Source organism: Leucoraja erinacea, chromosome 26 (assembly GCF_028641065.1).
Source record: "Leucoraja erinacea ecotype New England chromosome 26, Leri_hhj_1, whole genome shotgun sequence".
Taxonomy (NCBI): domain Eukaryota; kingdom Metazoa; phylum Chordata; class Chondrichthyes; order Rajiformes; family Rajidae; genus Leucoraja; species Leucoraja erinaceus.
Genome location: NC_073402.1, coordinates 22994820 through 23014429, shown reverse-complemented (window position 1 = coordinate 23014429; position 19610 = coordinate 22994820). Strand labels below are relative to the sequence as shown.

The window sequence follows — 19610 nt, the reverse complement described above, 5'->3', positions numbered from 1 at the left end:
CAATATACAAGGAACGTGGCATGAACACGTGCTGTCCACCCTGTTGCACTGGCCACCCAACATGAATCTAACAATGAATTCCCCACCTCTGGAAGTGAGAGGGGGGGCTGACTGTAAGGTCTTGTGTTGGGGCATGAAATGCAAGCGCACAGCACTGAGATGTGGGCCATTGCTGGAGTTTGGCAGCAACAGCTCTATATGTTTAACAGGCTACCCAGACTATTGAAAGGCCACTGTCATCACCATCAGCTGGATGTGACAGAAGCTGCAGTTCTTTACTCTCTGTTTGATTACTCAGCTGTCCTCTGCTCAATTATTTCTTTCCAGTAACAAGCACGACAGTGGTTACTGGCCTCCAAACCAAGATTAAGATATATACATTGGGCAAGCCAACTGCAACTGAATCAAAATCATAAATTGTAATTAAATTGATGTTTAATTATTTTAAGTTAACAAACTTTCAGATTATTCCATAGCTGAAAGCCAGTAATATTTTTTCTGAATACTATCCTCCACTCACCCACCATTCTATTCTAATTATGAAAATTGAATGAAATAAAAAGAGGCAAGTCAGCCCTCCGAGCCAGCACCGCCATTCAATATCATCATGGCTAATCCTCCAAAATCAGTGCCCCGTTCCTGCTATTTACCCATATCCCTTGATTCCGTTAGTCCTAAGAGTTATGTCTAACTTTCTCTTGAAAACATTCAGTGAATTGGCCTCCACTGCTTTCTGTGGCAGAGAATTCCACAAATTCACAACTCTCTGGGTGAAAAGGTTTTTCCTTATTTCAGTCTTAACTAGCCTACCCCTTATTCTTAAACTGTGACACCTGGTTCTGGACTATCCAACATTGGGAACATTTTCCTGCATCTAGCCTGTCCATTCCCTTAAGAATTGTATATGTTTCTATAAGATCCTCTCTTATCCTCCTAAATTCCAGTGAATATAAGCCCAGCCGACCCATTCTTTCTGCACTCATCCCCCAGCAATGTCTTGCATTCACTGTTTGGGACAGGTTGTGGCCCTAAACCCCACACTGGAGCAATGAGCTGAAAAAATGCTCGTCCTGGCAGCCTGTCCATTGGTTCCCAACATAACTGCATGCCACCTGAGCAACTGTCTACACATTTTTTTTAAAGTAGAAAGAAAATGCAAGGTAATATCTATGAGTAATCAGAAGGAAAGACAAAGCCGCACAACAAATTAATTTCCTGAGTGGCAGAGCTAAGCAGGGCTCCTGTGTACAAATAGTCTAAGCATGTAACACTTACTTTTCTGGTTTGAGGTCTCGGTAGATAATTCCAAGACCGTGAAGGTGGTCCAAGGCTAAAGCCAATTCTGCCAGATATATCTTAACATCTTCTTCTGTGAACATCACCTAAAAGAAAGCAGGAGATGTTGACCAATCAGCCCTTCAAGCCTGCTCTGCTATTCGATAAGATCATTGCCAATCCAATCTTGGACTCAAAATCACTTTCCCCTTGTCTCTCTGCATACTCCTATGACTCCCTTGTGGTTCAAATATCTTTTAATCTCCACCATTATTATATTCATTGACTCTGCTTCCACAGGTCTGTGCAGTAGAACATTGGAATAATAATGACCTTCAAGGAGAAAAAGCCTTCATCACCCTGGACTAAATAGGCTGAGCCCTTATTCTGAAATGATGCCCAATAATTCTCTATATTTCCTAAAGGCGAAACATCCTCCGAAACATCTACCTTGTGAAGACCCCTCAATCATATCTTTCAAAACTGTTGTATCTCATTCTTCTAAACGCTAATGAGTATGGAATCAACTTGCTCAACCTCTCTTTATACATTAACCATTTCATCCCTGGAACAAAAATATTGAATCTTCTCTTTGTCTTCAATAAAGGTACATTGTCCCTTAAGTGTGGAGACCAAAACAGTTCACTGTACTCCAGGCATGATCCAAGTCATCCTCCTTTATTATGGCAGTGAAAATCACTTTAATCAAAACTGCAGTGCCTTCTCCTTTTAAAAAAACAGCATCACATCTTAAACCTTTGTATCCTGGAATGTTGCCAGTCCTGCCTTTCTTTCAACCATGTCTCAGCGGTTGCAGCATTATCATACTCTCATGCACTAATCAATACTCAAGTTCTTCTGCCATATTAAGGCTCCTTACATTATTACATTAATGCTTCCTACATTAATACAGATGCAATTTAGCCTTTCAAAACTTTTATCATGCTCATGCCTGCTCTGTTCTCTGGACTGATCTAATTTTTTTTGTAGATTTGACTGAACCTCACCCAAATTGACCATCCTTCTGCAAATTTGCAGCAAAGGGTGCAATGTTTAGAGAAAAGAAAGGGAGAGAAAACATCATACCTCTTTCGAAAGCCGGGTAAATAGATCACCTCCTCTGAGGAAGTCCAGGATGAGGTAAAGCTTGCCTTCTGTTTGAAAAGCTGGCAAAAGGTGAACAGCTTTTAACATTTGCACAACATCTTTTGAAATCCTGATTGTGAAATGCTCTTTTGACAATCCTTTCAATTACTTTTCATTTGCTCTAAAGTGCTCTAAGTGTTTTAGATTTGCTGCATTGCTTTCAAAGAACCAAAACAAAAGCTCACCATAATGCAGCTTCACAATGAATGGGTGATTAACATCCACCAAGATATCTCGCTCTAATTTTGTCCGCACTCGATCTCGCACTGAAAAAGGCAAAATTGTTGTTGATGCAATGTTGGTGAAATTATTCTTTCCAGCATTCAGTGCAGTATACATTGTCTAATTGTTTTGTCACTATCCCACCCTCCATTGTCAAGTCTGCTTTAATAGGAATCTACCTTTTAGTGTCGCTTTCTTCAATACCTTCATGGCATACAGCTGACCTGCATCTGGCATTTTGATCTTTCTGACAAGAAACACCTGCAAAAAAACACAATTTAAACTTGAACCACAGATCCTTGTTAGCCCACTTAGACATAGACATAGACATAGAAAATAGGTGCAGGAGTAGGCCATTCGGCCCTTCGAGCCTGCACCGCCATTCAATATGATCATGGCTGATCATCCAACTTAGTATCCTGTACCTGTCTTCTCTCCATACCCCCTGATCCCTTTAGCCACAAGGGCCACATCTAACTCCCTCTTAAATATAGCCAATGAACTGGCCTCAACTACCTTCTGTGGCAGAGAATTCCAGAGATTCACCACTGTGTGAAAAATGTTTTTCTCATCTCGGTCCTAAAAGATTTCCCCCTTATCCTTAAACTGTGACCCCTTGTTCTGGACTTCCCCAACATTGGGAACAATCTTCCTGCATCTAGCCTGTCCAACCGCTTAAGAATTTTGTACGTTTCTATAAAATCCCCCCTCAATCTTCTAAATTCTAGTGAGTACAAGCCGAGTCTATCCAGTCTTTCATCATATGAAAGTCCTGACATCCCAGGAATCAGTCTGGTGAACCTTCTCTGTACTCCCTCTACGGCAAGAATGTCTTTCCTCAGATTAGGAGACCAAAACTGTACGCAATACTCCAGGTGTGGTACAACTGCAGTAGAACCTCTCTGCTCCTATACTCAAATCCTTTTGCTATGAATGCTAACATACCATTCGCTTTCTTCACTGCCTGCTGCACCTGCATGCCTACTTTCAATGACTGGTGTACCATGACACCCAGGTCTCGTTGCATCTCCCCTTTTCCTAATCTTTCCTACTTTCCTGAAAACTTTAACTTAAAATGAAGGGCAGCCTTGTGGAGCTCTAAGGACATACACTGGCAAAAAATAAATTCTAATTAATCTACCCATGTTGGATTGGTTAGAGGGAAGAGAAGCCACACCACTGGCTGCCTGGCAGGTGATCAAGAGTGACCATCCATGCAAAAAACATTTTCCACAGTATGGGATCTTGTGGTGTTATTCAAAAGAGTTACAAGGAAGACAACTCTCGTGCTCTGAGCAACTTTTAGTCGTGAAACATCGTTACTAAAATAGATAATCTGGTATTTATGTTTGAGAGATCTGTGTGTAAACTTACCGTCTAATTTCCAATATTACAAAAGTACTTTATTTATTGTAAAGAGCATTAGTGGTGTCTTGAGGGCACAAAAGATATATGAATGCAGTCTGTTCTTCCTTTAAATGGTCGTGTTCCTGTAGAATCTTTGAAAAGTCTTTGATTTAATTGTATTTCATTAATGATTAACATCTCATCGAATGCCAAAGGAAGAAATGTGCTCACTGCTTATTCCCATAGTCATTGCAAGCTTGTTTAAAATCAAACACAATATCTAATCCAAGGACAGCAACGTTGCAGCTTTTTAATCATTGCAGTAATTAGTTCATTTATAGAAAACCACTGTGAAGAGGGAAATTAAAGCTTGCATTTATATTCTGTTGCTTTCAAAACTCAACCTACTGAAATAGATGTTAGGTTAGTCTGATCCAGAAGATGACGAGAAACACAACGAACTGCAGGTGTTGGAATTTTCAGCAAAACGCAATATACTGGAGGAACTCACCAGGTCAGGCAGTAACTGTGTATGGAATGGACTGATGACATTCTGGTTCGGGAACTTCTTCATTTTTGAAGGATCCCAACCTCAAATGTCTGCCTATTCCCTCCACAGATCTTGCCTGACCCAATGAATTTCTCAACTACTGTGTTTTCCACAAGGTTTAATATCTAAGTGATCCACAGTGACTGGGTAGTTTGGATTCAAAACAGGTCAACACCCACAGAAGAAAGGCAGTCGTGGTAGAAGCACGTTTTTCTGGCGGTTGGTCTGTGACCAGTGGTGTTCTTCAGGGATCAGTGCTAGGACCTCTGCTGTTTGTGACATATATATATATCGATGTTCAGAGGAATCTTAGGGTCCAAGTCCTTAGCTCCCTGAAAGTAGCATTACTGCAGAAAACGTAATAAAGGTGACATTTGGTACTCTTGTCTTCAAAGATTGGGGCATTGAGTACAAGAGTCAGGGGGCCATGTTGCAGATTTATAAAACTTGAGGTATTGTCTATAATTCTGGTTGTCCCATTACAGGAAGAATGTGAAAGGTCTGGACAGGGTGTACAGAAAATGTTTACCAAAATGCTGCCGAGATTGGAGGGTATTAGCAAAATGGAGAGTGTAGATTGGCTATAGCATGCTACCCAATCATAGTGCTTGTTAGTTGTAGCCCCGCCTAGTACATGCTTTAAAATATTAAGAACTCGCCTACATCAGGTAGTAGATGTAGCAGCTCGGACATGTAACACACTGCATATCTAATGCTGTAAGTGTTAGAGGCATAGATCATGTAAGCAGTTAGAAGCTTTTCCCCTGGGTGTAACTGTTGAATACAACAGGGCATAGCTTTAAGGTGCGACTGGGAAAGTTTAACAGAGATATGTGAGGCAAGTGTTTTTTTTTACACTGAGAATGGTGGGTGCTGGAAAACACTGCCATGGGTGGTGGTGGAAGCAGATACCATTGTGGCATTTAAGAGGCTTTTAGATAGGCACATGGATGTGCAGGGAATGGAAGGATATGGATTACATGCAGGCAGAGAAGTAGGTTTAATTTGAGATCATGTTCCACACAGACATTGTGGGCTAAAGGATCTTTTATCTTGTACTGTACTGTTCACTGTTCCATATAAACTGTAATAACTGTTTCAGTTAAATAATTTATCAGATCTAAAGTTCTCATTTTAGTTACCTGGAAATAAAATAGAATGGATAAAGAAATATTTCAGTGAAAAATCAATGCATCATGGTAAAAATTCTAACAAACTATTGTTCAAAATAATAGTACAAGTCAGACTGACCTTTCCAAAGGATCCCTGGCCTAGTACCTTCAACAGCTCAAAGTGGGATGTATCTGCTTTCTCAGATCCTTCTTTAACATGATGTGTTATGTTGATCTCTTTCACATTTTCTTCATCCTGAAAACAAGAGTAGTCCCGTTAATTTCTTAGGTAGTAGTCCCATTAATTTCAAGACAGCAGAAATTGCTAGTCAATGCCTATTTGTGTTAACTTTAATGCCAGGTCTCGTCAACTTCCTTTCAAAACGACCTTAATCACCCCCTTCTGAAAAGACACAACTTTGACTGCAGTCCTCGCAAACTGAAGCATCCTCTTCAATTACCCCTACTCTCTCCAAAGTCCTTCTGTATTCTCCCTTCATTTTTTTCCTCTCAAGTCTCTTGCACAGATTTGAGAGATGAGCTGTGGTTGATCTACTATAAGATTTATCATGATTTCCTTGCTTTTGTACACAAGGCTTTTTCCCCCCAGAAAGTGTTTTCATTTTAAACCCAGTCCTGAAAAGATTTCCGCGACCTAGCTGAGGCCGAGAGTAGGCGGGAACTTCCCTCGAGCATGAAGGAGAGTTCCAGTGACCTCATAGGACCTCCTATCGACCATGCTGCGAGTTTGAGTCCAGGGCAAACTCTTCTAAACTCGCAGATTAGGTCGCCCAAGTGGGACAGGCCCTTTACTTGCTGCAGCACAATAGAATATGTAAACAAAGTACACTGTAAACAATATGATAAAGTTCAGTGGGTTAGTAAATCTGCAGATGACACCAAGATTACTGGATTTGCGGATAGCTGGATATAGATCGGCTACAGAAATGGCAGATGGAGTTTAATCCAAGTAAAGTCTGTATTTTTGGATGTCAAATGGAAGTGGAAATTATACTGCTAATGACAAGATCCTGAATAGCATTGATGGACAGAGGGAACTTGTGATCCCAGTCCATAACTCCCTGAAAGTGACAACACAAGTAGATAGTGGTAAAAAAAAGGCATATGGTGTATTTGCCTTCATTGGTCAGGCTTTTAAATGTCAGGAAGCTCTATAAGACTTAGTTTGGGCTCCATATGGAGTATTGCATGCAGATATTGCCGCCCTGTTACAAGAAGGATGTGGAGGCTTTGGAAGGGATGCAGAAGAGTTTATCAGAATCACCTGGAATAGGAGGTATTAGCTACAAGTAAAGGTTGGACAGACTAAGATTATTTTCACTGGAGCCCTGGAGGTTGAGAGATAACCTGATAGAAGTACAGAAAATTATAGATACGGTGGAGAGTCAGGATCTTTTTTCCAGGGGAGAAATGGCAAAAAAATGGAGAGCACAACTTTAAGGTGAGAGGGCCAAAGTTTAAAAGACAAGTGCTGGGTATGTTTTTTAAAATACACAGAACATATATGTGGAACGAGGTGCCTGTTCCTCTGCTGTACATGTTCCATGTATATGGATTTTAAGAAAGCATTTGACAAAGTATCACATCAAAGACTGGTTAGCAAAACTGATTTCCAAAAAAAGTCACATCAGCCAAATTAAAAGGGAAAGCACTGAGCTGTGGTAATTGGTTATTTTCATACTGTATTATATTCGACTGTTATGTTCACCAAGGTTGCTGTCGAACCACTCGCCTTTTGTTTTGTGGTCTCATATCTACAATATCCAATTAATGTAACGTTGTTACAAAACCTACCATCAGCGGCGCTCCAGCTCTGCCACTGCTTGTGCGTGCGGTTCCAGAGGCTTTGGGGGGGGATTAAAATGCAGGTTTGTATTGGTTGTCGGAGAGGGATTTCCTCAGGCTGCTAGCTGATGAAGAAAAATCGTACGCGCTTCCCTTCCCGGGTTAAAAAAAAAATTTGCTGGACCATCGCGTCGCTGGATTGAACTTAAACACGACTAAGAACGGCTTCAACGCCTTCAACTTCATGGATCGCAATATCAGGACAAAACAAAAGGTATGCCGTTTATTTAACATATTATGTTGCTTTTTGGTGTGGCTTCATTTAATCTTATGATGCGAGAAATCTTATTTAGGCCCACATACGAATCGGCCGTGTCTTGCCTGCCAATATGGGCTTAAAATTTATGGCAACGGCAATATTCCAATCGATCACATTACAGAAACATCCACTCTCAAGATAATCAAAATCATTATTTTTTTTGCACAATCATATCATAAGAATATCTAGATCATCTATATTTTGTGTTATTGTCTATGCATGGTCAATATATTCATACTAAATATCCACAGTACAGTTTTGGTCTGAAGTATTGTGCAAAAAATAATGATTTTGATTATCTTGAGAGTGAATGTTTCTGGATTAATTTATGGGAATTAAACATTCCTTCCATTTGGCATATAAATTCATGACAAAGTGAGATTTAAAAATCATGTTATATTGTAAATTCTTGTGTGAATGGGATCAGTTTGTTATTTGGATACTTCGGCTATTTAATTTTTTTAGCCTTTTCTTAAGAAATGGATAGATGTTTAGATCTAGTAATTGAATTTAGATTAATTTAATTGATTAGATGAATTTAATTGATTTGTTGAAACTGATGAATATTAATTATTTTTTTTATTTTTTTTATTTTTATTTTATTAGAAGTACAGTCATATGGCACCAAATTGCCTAATATATATTTTCATAATACATTTTATGTACAACTTTTTTTTTTGTTACATTGAAAAAAGATTAGAATAAGAAAAAGAAGTTAGATAGTAAAGGATAGAAAGATGTGAAATATATAGTGTGTGAATCTTGACCAACCCTCGTCCAGTCCTGAAACAGTTCATTTACAATTGTGTTGCACCATATGATTCCAAAAAAACGACGAATGGAGACCAACTCGTTATGAATTGGTTTGATTTATCCATTAGGAGGAATCGCATTTCCTCAAGATGAGCGGTGTCCAACATACTTGCAATCCACATTTTAAGCGTTGGTATTGATGTACCCGTCCAAAATTTAAGTATTAATTTTTTTGCTATTATTAAACCATAGTTAACGAATAGATTTTGAGATGTGTTCAATTTATTCCCATCTTCCATTACGCCAAATATAATCATAAATTTTTTTTTCTTTTTTCTCTTTTTTGTTTTGTATGGATTTATTGACATTTGATCTGTTCAATTAATTGAATCAATCTCTGTAAAGCACTTTGGTTCAAATATTGGTTTTGTTGAAAAGTGCTATATAAATAAACATTATTATTATTATTATTATTATTATTTCAGTATTAGGTTCCATTCTTGTCTTGAATAATTTTGTAAATATTTCAAAAATATCATTCCAAAATCTATAAAGTTTTATGCAGGAAACTAAGGAGTGTGTTATAGTTGCATTTTGGGCTAGACATTTATCACAAGTGGCAGATATATTTGGATAAAATTTGTTCAATCTTGTTTTTGAATAATATAATCTATGTACAATTTTAAATTGAATTAGATTATGTCTTACATTAATTGAACATTTGTGAATATATATCAAGTATTTTTCCCATGTAACCTTCGTGATTTTTATCATTAGTTCCCGTTCCCACTCTTCTCTAAGTACCTCTGTCGATGGTAGGTCTATATTTAGAATACTATTATATAAATATGATATTAATTTTTGTGAGTCAGCTTCAATATTCATTGCTTCTTCCAATACTTCAGATGTTATTTTTTGATATCCTTGTATATATTTTTTCATGAAATCGCAAATCTGAAGATATTTAAAATATTGGTTGTTTTTCAATTTAAATTTTAATTGTAATTGTTAGAATGATAGTAGGTTTCCCATTTCGTACATATCCCCGATCCTTCTAATTCCGAGACTTTCCCATTGGTTATATGTCTTATCAATAAGAGATGGTTTAAATAAAGGGTTATTCGCTATTGGCATTAACAATGATAGATTTCTTAATTTTAAATATAATTTTATTTGTTTCCAAATTCTTATTGTACCATATATAATTGGGTTCTTCTTATATATTGTGTTATTCAGTTTTTTGGGGGAGAAGAGGATCGTTCCTATATTACAAGAATGGCAATCCTCCTTCTCCATTTTTATCCATTCTGTCTGTTGGGTAGACCTATCCAACCAATAAATCATATTCTTAATATGCACTGCCCAGTAATAATACATAAAATTCGGAAATGAAAGTCCCCCGACCTGTTTTGGTTTACATAAGTGTTTTTTTGTGATTCTATGTGATCTATAGTCCCAAATATAATTAGTAATATTAGAGTCTAATTTAAAAAAAAAAATATTTTGGTATATATACACACCGGTATAGACTGAAATAGGTATAGTAATTATGGTAGGAAGATCATTTTTATTGCATTTATTCTACCTAATAATAAGGGAAGTGTTTTCCAAAATTTAATCAGCGTATTAAGTTTATTTAATAAAGGTATGAAATTAGCGTTGAATAATGCTTTATATTTTCTAGTAATCTGAATACCCAAATATTTAAATTTTTCTGTTGCGATTTTAAAGGGGAACTTCAATAAGTGTGTAGGTTCTTGAGGTTTTAATGTCATGATTTCACTTTTATTCCAGTTTATTCTATATCCAGAAAAAGACCCAAATTCCTCTATTAAGTTTAATAAATTTGGTATGCTCGTTTGTGACTTTGTAATATATAAAAGTATATAATCTGCATATAATGAGATTTTATTCTTTGAGTCCCTGGTATTTTAGCCCTGACTATTCGGATGAATTCTTACACTTTCAGCCAGGGGTTCTATCATAAGGGCAAATAGCAGGGGTGATAATGCACATCCCTGCCTATTACCCCTTGATAGTTGAAATATTTGAGATAACATGTAACTAGTTAAAATTCTTGCCATCGGTTTATCATATAATTTTACCCATGTTATAAAATTCTCTCCCATATTAAATTTCTGCAGTACTTTATATATTGCCACTCTACCTGATCAAATGCTTTCTCTGCATCCAAAGAAATAATTGATATATCTTCTTCCTCTACTTTATGCGAGTACATTATATTAAACAGGCGTCTCAGATTATTAAATGAGTATCTTTTGGGTATAAACCCCGTTTGATCAGGGTTTATCAATTTACTAATATATTTGCTTAATCTTCTTGCTAAAATCTTTGCTAAAATTTTCTGATCTGTAATTAAAAGTGATATAGCTCTGTACGAGCCCGGATCTTCTAAATCTTTATCTTTTTTTGGAATAAGCGTAATTGTTGATTCTGTTAGTGTTTCAGGTAGTTTGTTTTCTTTAAAAGCATGGGAGTATAAATTAAATGAATAAGGGACCGTTATCTCATGAAATTTTTTATAAAATTCATTATTAAAACCATCTGGTCCCGGTGTCTTACCATTTTTCAGCGATTTTATTGTTTCACCAATTTCTTTGATTGTAATTTGAGCTCCTAGTTCCTCTTGTTCCAAAAGGTCCAGTATTGGAAGATTACAGTTATCTAGCAATTTTTTTATTTTACTATCTTCTATTTTAATTTTAGATGTATATAAGTTTTGGTAAAATTGAACAAATCTATTATTAATATCTTTAGGTAGTATTAGTATATCACCTTTCTCTGATTTAATTTTGGTTATAGTATTTTCCTTTTCTTGTTTTTTCAATTGGCGAGCTAAAAGCTTATGTGGTTTGTCACCAAACTCAAAATGTTCCTGTTTTGTAATTTGGAATAGTCTTATTACTCTTGCCGATAAAATTCGATTAAGTTTAAATTTCAGTAATATTATCTTATTGTGTTTATCTGTCGTGGAATCTTTGGCATTATCTAACTAACTCCCTGATTTCTTGTTCTAACAACATTTGTTCTGTCTTATTCTTTTTATTTTGAAAACTTTGATATGAAATTATAATTCCTCTCATAAATGCCTTAAAAGTTTCCCATAATAAAGACGGCCAAGTACCTGGTATATCATTTGTATCGAAAAAAAGTTTCATTTGTTGTTTTAAATATTGATAGCCTTGCACATCATTTAAAATATGTGTATTAAACCTCCAAAAATTTTTTTTACCCGGCATTCCCTCAAATTTTACTGCAAATGTCAACGGAGAGTGATCTGAGATACTACTAATGTGGTATGTTGGATTGTCTGTATATGGCATTAATTTCATATCCACTAAAAAATAATAAATTCTTGAATAAGTTTTATGTACCGAAGAGTAAAACGAGTATTCCCTTCCAACTGGATTAGCAGATCTCCATACATCTATTATATTAGTATTTTTAATATATGTATTTAGAAGTTCGCTAGTCTTAGATTTTAAATTACTCTTCTTTTGTTTTGCTGATTTATCTAGATATGAATCTAAAACACAGTTAAAATCCCCCCCCTATTATCACATTTTGGTAATTAAACTCTGATATTATGTCTATAATTTTATCAAAAAATTGGGGGTTATCAAAATTCGGAGCATAAATATTTATCAAAGTTAGTGGGGTTGCACAAATTTCTCCCGAAACTATAATATACCTTCCCTCTTTATCTGATATAGTATTCTTTAATTTAAAAGGAATACCTTTTCTAATAAGAATAGCTGTACCCCTAGATTTAGAAGTAAATGAGGAGTAGTAATTTTTTGTTGGGTATTTACTATTTATTTTAGCGTTTAACTTTATCATTGCTACCTTTTTTTCTAAAACTGCAAATAATAACTTGTTTCTGTTAATGCTGTTCAGTGTTTTTTTTTCTTTACATTTTAAACAGATGTCTCTGAAGAAGAAATGCAAAATTGTCAATCCAAATGCCCAAGAAAAGAAACTGATTTAGACAGCATTCGTAGAGACTACTACAAATGTGATGATGTACAGGACATTCTTAATGGGAAAGTAGTGAGCAGAAAGGCATGTCATGCATGGTTTGAAGACCAAAATCTTGTAGTTTACAATGCCAAAATTGAAAAGTTGAGGAAAAACAAGGTGTACAGAGTTGTTTACTGGTTACAATCTGTGGAGTATGATGATGCTACTGAATATGATATGCCAATGTACCAGCTAGCAACTGATCTTCTCCATAAAGACTTGGTCTTTTGCTAGAAATTGTGATTTCTTTACCTATCTGTTACGGACTTACAGCGTATAATACAATAATATTAAAGTTCTGATCTTGAGAATATCACATTTTTGAATTTTCAAGGCAGTCTGGGTGTTTATTTCCGTCACAACGGTCAATTTTGTAATTAGCTACAATTAGGTAACTAACTAATTATATGCTTTAATGCAGGTCATCCAAGAAAGATAGTTCATATTTGTTTTTCAGAATGCTTCAATCTATAATAACTGAAAATTTCATTCAGAATTCTTAATTTTTAAGAAAGTTGGGCTTTTGACTGTCCTCGATCACAGCTTTTGTGTTGTCAATGGAAAAGCAATAGGGAACAAAATGCTAATTTCCAAGTATGAAAACGACCATAACTTTTTTTAATACTGAAGATATGAAAGTGAATTAGGTATCAAATTAAAGTTATTTTTATGTTTTATCCGATGAGATAAATTACAGACTTGATTTTAAAAATCTCAAAATGTTATAACATTCCTAATTAATGTATACAAATCACAGCACAACTTCAGATTCTGCCGATTATATCAAATTTGGAGGCGTTGGAAACAATGAGGACAAGATCAATAAGCTGCAACACCACAGATTAGTTTGCAAAGTGGCAGATGGTATTTAATTCCAAGAAGGGCGAGGGTCTTCTTAGCAGAAGGGTCAGGAGAGGCAACACAAAGTAAATTATACAATTCTAAAGAGCATGCTGGCCAAGAGGGAACTGCATGTTCACATGCATGGATATTTGAAGAGTGTGAGAGCAGTCAGAGAAACATAGAATCCCGTGCTTCATAAATAAGGATTTTGAGTACAAAATCAATGCAAAATTGAGAACTAAATCTAAATAAAGTTCTAATTGGGCCACAGCAAAAGTTGTGCATCCAGTTTTGGTCACCGCACGTGAGGAAGGATGTGAAGAATGTGAAGACCCTGGAGCAGATGCAGAGGGGATTAACCAGAATCATTCTAAGGATGAAGGATCTTAGCAGAGGTTAAATCAGAGGGGCGAGATTGTTCTCCGGGGAGCAAAGGAGGATTTAAAGGAGATTTTATGGGGATTATACCAGACATAGATAAGAAAAATCTATTCCCATTCATTGAGCATTGCAAACCACAGATTTAAGGTTTTCGGCAAGAAGAACAAGAGGCTGTGAGGAAGAACTTTTTTTTTAATGCAGCAAGTGGAAATGATTAGAAACTTGCTTCCTAGGAGAGTGGAATTGAAGGAGCACCCTAGCCTCAGACGAGTACTTGGATTTCATTTTATTTTATAATTTCTGCCCTCCAATTGGTGATGATTAGTGTCTTTAATTTTGATACCAGATATATTTCAGTCTCCACCATAACATGCTTAATACTATTAAAGACAAATATTTTTATTCTAATGCTGAATTAAGACTTTGTGTCAATACTTCCCTTAACTTATTTCCCAAATTCCAATGTGGCTTCGTAATTTCCTACTTACACTCCGTCTTATTTTGTTTCATCCATAATTTAAGCAATGGAAATTGTGAAATTGTACCACCGAATTTGGTGGGAGCTCCACATATCTCAACACAATCAACTCTCATGGTAAAAAAATTGCCTTTGTTCCCCCATAACTCCACGATTCGAGCATCTGCAGTTTCTTGCGTCTCCATTGATGAACTTATTTTGTGATTGCATCAATGTGCTGGACCCACAAATCTTCTGAAACGTGAATGCCAACGAACTTGAAGCTGTTGATTATCTTTACAGCAGCCCTGCCAATGAAAACAGGTGCATAATCCCTTGGTTTTCAAATCCTGGTCAATAGTCAGCCCTTTGGTCTTGATAATGTTGAGAACCAGATTCATGGCATCACTCAACTAGATTATTAATCTCCTTCCATACTTCTTTGTTACACGTTATTTATCCATGACACTGGTATCGTGGTGAATTTAAAAATGGCATTGGAGCCGTCTCTGACTACACAATCATTGGTACAGAGAGAAAATAGAGCAAGGGACTGACCACCCAGCCTTGAAGTGCCCGTGCTGATGGTCAGCAAGGAGGTGGTGTTGTTGCCAATTTATACTGATTGTTATCTGCCAATGAGGAAGTCGAAGAATCAGTTGCATAGGAAGGAGCAAAGACTAAGTCCTCAGTTTGACGATGTTGGAAAAGATGGTGGTGCTAAACATAGATCTGTAGTTGATGAACAGCATCTTGACGTATGTTTTTCCTGTTGCCCAACTGGTCCATGGCAGAGTGGAGAGCTAGCGAGATTGCATCCACTGTCGATCAGTTGTGGCAGTAGGTGAACTGAAGTCGGTCCAGATCATTACTGAGGTAGGAGTTGATTTGCGTCATAACTAACCGCACAAAGCACTTCATCACAAGACATGAATGCCACCGATCGGTAGTCATTAAAGCAAGTTATTACCGACGGCTTTTAAAGCAAATTGGGACCTAGCACCGTTGGAGTAAGAGATTGAAGATGTCTAGATGTTTTTTAGAGTAATATATTGAGGAATGAACTGAGAAGCAAGCTAGTTCTACATCACAATTGATTGCTGATCTCTTAAAAAACTGCGATCACAGCAAGGTATAATATCTAATTCAGTTTGAAATGGGAAATTTGTTGCTAAAACTGATCATCCACTTAATGATCATTAACTTTTTACCCAGTGGATAATATCCAAAACTCAACACCACATAGTGTACTTGAATCAATTAGCATTGGCCAACTTCAGAAAAAGTGAGAAACAGCTAAAGAAGAAAGGGATAAGAGACAATGTTGATGTGTTAGATGAAGCAGCATGGACGGTGAATCATCCTGAATGTAAACATTGGCTGCCATGTCCAGCCATGCAACAAGAGGCAAAATACAATGGTGGGACTTGGATGTCTGTTCTCAAACAATAATATAATTGTAGCACATAACATAAAGCAGGAAATTAGAGGTGCATATAACAAGTTTAGCTGTGATACAAACATACCTGGGAATCCAAATTAGCAATAATAGCATCAATAATGTGGATTCAGGGAGGGAAGATAGAACTGATCTAAATTCAGTATGTTGGGGTACCCATGAGGGAATCTGTTACTGTGGATCTAGCATTGTATATTGAGGAAGAATTTATTGAGACTCTGGTAATTAATGGGCTATTAGAGAAAAATTATAATTATGTGATTTAGTTTCAGATAAAACCTCCAGCAATTTAGCTGAATTAAGAAACCATGAAGCCATAAGGTGTGATGTGATTATAGAAGACTGAGAAACTCTATCAAAAAATACAGCAGTAAGCCAAGCTAACGTTTAAGAGCACTTAAGAAAATAGTAGACACCTGATTCATCAAGCCTGCCCTTACATTCAATATCATAGCAGATCATTCCCACCCCTAGCTCCTCGTTTGTACCAGTTTCACTTTGCCCTCAATTTCCCAATTTTTCAATATTAGACTATGTTCTCTTTTAATAATTCCAGCAACTTACCTGCCACAACCCTCTGGGATTCACCAATCTATAACTCCTAGACTATGGAACAGCATCCCTCTTCCCATCAGAACTGCCACCTCCATCGACTCTTTTATGTCTAGACTTAAAACTTATTTCTACTCTCAAGCCTTTCTTGAGGTCCTCTGAGAAAGCACTGTATGTATGTATCTATGTATGTACTGTTGATCTATGTACCACTGTTTGTAGCATGTTAGTACCTGCACCAATGTTAAGCACTTTGGTCAACGAGAGTTGTTTTTAAATGTGCTATAGAAATAAAATTGACTTGACAAGAGAAATTCTGACACATGTCAGTGTTAATTGACCAACCCTTATCTCATAACTATGTCACCTATGTGGACATGTTTCAACATCTACCTCATCATTCCTTCTTTGGACCTTACCTAGATTAATAAAAAATCACCCAGAATTCTTCTAAACTGGCAAGACTACAATTTATTTTTAGTTTGTGATAGGATGGTGTCTCATCCTGGAAATATCCTAGTGCATTGCTTCTGGACTGCCTCTAATTTTAGCAAATCCTTTCCTAAATACGAGGACCAAAATTGCACACATTTCTAATTTTTCACCAACATCTTGTACAATTGTAACAATATACTTTTTTTTAATCCAATGCCTTAGCAGCAGAAGCCAATATGTTCAAGAAACAAACTGCTGGAGGAACTCAGCAGGTCAGGCAATATCTGCAGAGGTAAACGGACACATGACTTTTCAGATTCAGACATTCGTCAGATTGAAGGAGTAGAGGGGAAATACCTGGTAGAAAGTGAGGGGAAGTGGAGGAATCAGTACATTCATTGTCCGTACCATTGGGCTGCAGGCTACCCAGGCAGAATACGAGGTGTTGCTCTTCCAATTTTCAAGTGACCTCACTCTGGCAGTAGAGGAGACCAAGGACAGGTCAATACAGGTCTGAAGGGCCCAGACCTAAAACATCATCTGTTCATTTTCCTCCATGTTGCCTGACCCGATGAAGAGTTACTTCAGCATCTCAAGATTCCAGCATTAGCAGTCTCGCGTGAAGCCAACATATTTACCTTTTAATTACTTGCTGTGCCTACGTGCTAACTTGTGATTCATGCACAGGAACACCTAGATCTCGCTGTACTTCCCTCATTTGCAGCCTTTCTACGTTTGGAAAAGAGTTCCCCTTTTGATTTGTCTTACAAAAATGCAACACCTCAGTTTTCTACCTCAATTTCCACGGCCAAGTTTTAATGCACTCACTCAACCCATCTCTATCCTCTCGCAAAGTCCAAATATTTTAATTGCAGTATGTCTTCTCGTTTATTGTTGCACCATCAACAAATACCGATAAGTTACACTCTTCTGGTATTCCAACAACACCAAATAAAGATTGCCAAATACCACTCCAAAAGGAGGCATCACTTTGCCTGCACAACACTCCTGAAACATCTCTTTCAAACCTTTGCATCCAATCAGTTATAATGAATTCACAAATACTCACGCAAATACCTGAGCACAGCTTGATGAGTCCACTTTGCACATTTGGTCCTGGCCCTTTTTACGCCGATTAATTAAGAATTTTTTTAGGAGTTTGAAACTTCTTGGCTCCTTTTCCATAATTTTGCCATTTATTCTACTGGGCCGAACAGCTTAGTACACATACACAGACAAACATTTTCATTAAATATTTAAAGATGTTACAGCTTCAGGAGAAATCAAAATGAAACATCAAACTATCTCTTGGCACAGGAAGGAAGTTGCCTGTGTAATAACCCCTGATCCAGATAACATCAGAAATTCGTAAGAGTCTATTGGCCAGACAGAAAACAAACTACACTGAATTTGCTCTTTTAACTACATGCACAAGTACTTTCATGGTGTATCAGGGCAGAGCAAATGCACAAGATAACTTGCTGCTACCCGGAAAGAATATGCATCTGAATATTTGCTGCAAAAATAAAGACCGCATACAACACCCTAAAAGCAAAACATGAACATTTCTTTAACCTCCACTGCGTCCAGCCTACCCACTTCCTCACTCATTGGTTCCTCCTAACAGTTTGTTGGGGACATGTCAATTAAAATATTTTAGGCAAAGATTAAATTTCTTTCTAAAATTGTCAAATTGACAATGCAGAAAAACACTTCCTGAATCTCAATACCAACATATTTAAAACAAGATTTTTCTTTCCTACTCATCTCAACAGTGAAAAGGGTAACACTACACAGGGTAATGCTCCAAACAAAATGAGTAAATTACACATCTGAAAATGTTTTAATAGAGAATTTTTAATTTTCATTATTTCCTGACTTTTACTAATGGCAATTGGTCAATCTTGCTGTTAGCAGCAAATCTTAAAACCTATAGCTTGCACAAACCACACCCCAATTTCCACAATTTATTCTAATTTAAGCATCAGCTGCAATTTTCAAACCAATATGATTAATAGTACAATGCTACATTCAACACGTGATTTGTAAAAAAACAAGAAACAAAAAATAAAGAAATGTATAAACGGTGAAATTGTGTCAAAATGTAGAACATTGATCAGAATAGCACAGAAACAGACCCTTCTGTTCATGATGTCTGTGCCGAACATGATGACAAATTATACTAATATTTTCTTGCTGTTCACATTCCATACCGCTCCATATTCATGTGCCTATCTAAATGTCTCTTAAAACACCATCATATCCAAAGATCCTAGAGGAGCAAGATAGACCACTCCTCCGAAATACAATGGGCTGGCGTGTAGTACGTGACGGGTATTGAGTAATGAGGAAGGGTTAGTTAGCAATCTTGTTGTACGTGCCCCCTTGGGCAAGAGTGACCATAATATGGTTGAGTTCTTCATTAGGCAGGCAGTGACTAGTGGGGTACCGCAAGGCTCAGTGCTGGGACCCCAGCTATTTACAATATATATTAATGATCTGGATGAGGGAATTGAAGGCAATATCTCCAAGTTTGCGGATGACACTAAGCTGGGGGGCAGTGTTAGCTGTGAGGAGGATGCTAGGAGACTGCAAGGTGACTTGGATAGGCTGGGTGAGTGGGCAAATGTTTGGCAGATGCAGTATAATGTGGATAAATGTGAGGTTATCCATTTTGGTGGCAAAAACAGGAAAGCAGACTATTATCTAAATGGCGGCCGACTAGGAAAAGGGGAGATGCAGCGAGACCTGGGTGTCATGGTACACCAGTCATTGAAAGTAGGCATGCAGGTGCAGCAGGCAGTGAAGAAAGCGAATGGTATGTTAGCTTTCATAGCGAAAGGATTTGAGTATAGGAGCAGGGAGGTTCTACTGCAGTTGTACAGGGTCTTGGTGAGACCACACCTGGAGTA

At 37.0% G+C, this 19610-nt stretch overlaps 1 protein-coding gene across 3 annotated transcripts in view; it reads right to left on the bottom strand.

Moving 5' to 3' along the window:
* rps6ka1 (ribosomal protein S6 kinase a, polypeptide 1) overlaps positions 1-19610 on the bottom strand; it is a 115541-nt gene that overhangs the window by 29712 nt on the left and 66219 nt on the right. For all 3 annotated transcript variants that reach the window (XM_055656420.1, XM_055656421.1, XM_055656422.1), the window contains 5 exons: positions 5792-5908; positions 2823-2904; positions 2607-2687; positions 2362-2441; positions 1276-1382 (listed from right to left, as the gene is read on the bottom strand). In XM_055656420.1, the coding sequence (XP_055512395.1) occupies positions 1276-1382; positions 2362-2441; positions 2607-2687; positions 2823-2904; positions 5792-5908 (467 nt within the window). The remainder of the gene's footprint in view (positions 1-1275; positions 1383-2361; positions 2442-2606; positions 2688-2822; positions 2905-5791; positions 5909-19610) is intronic.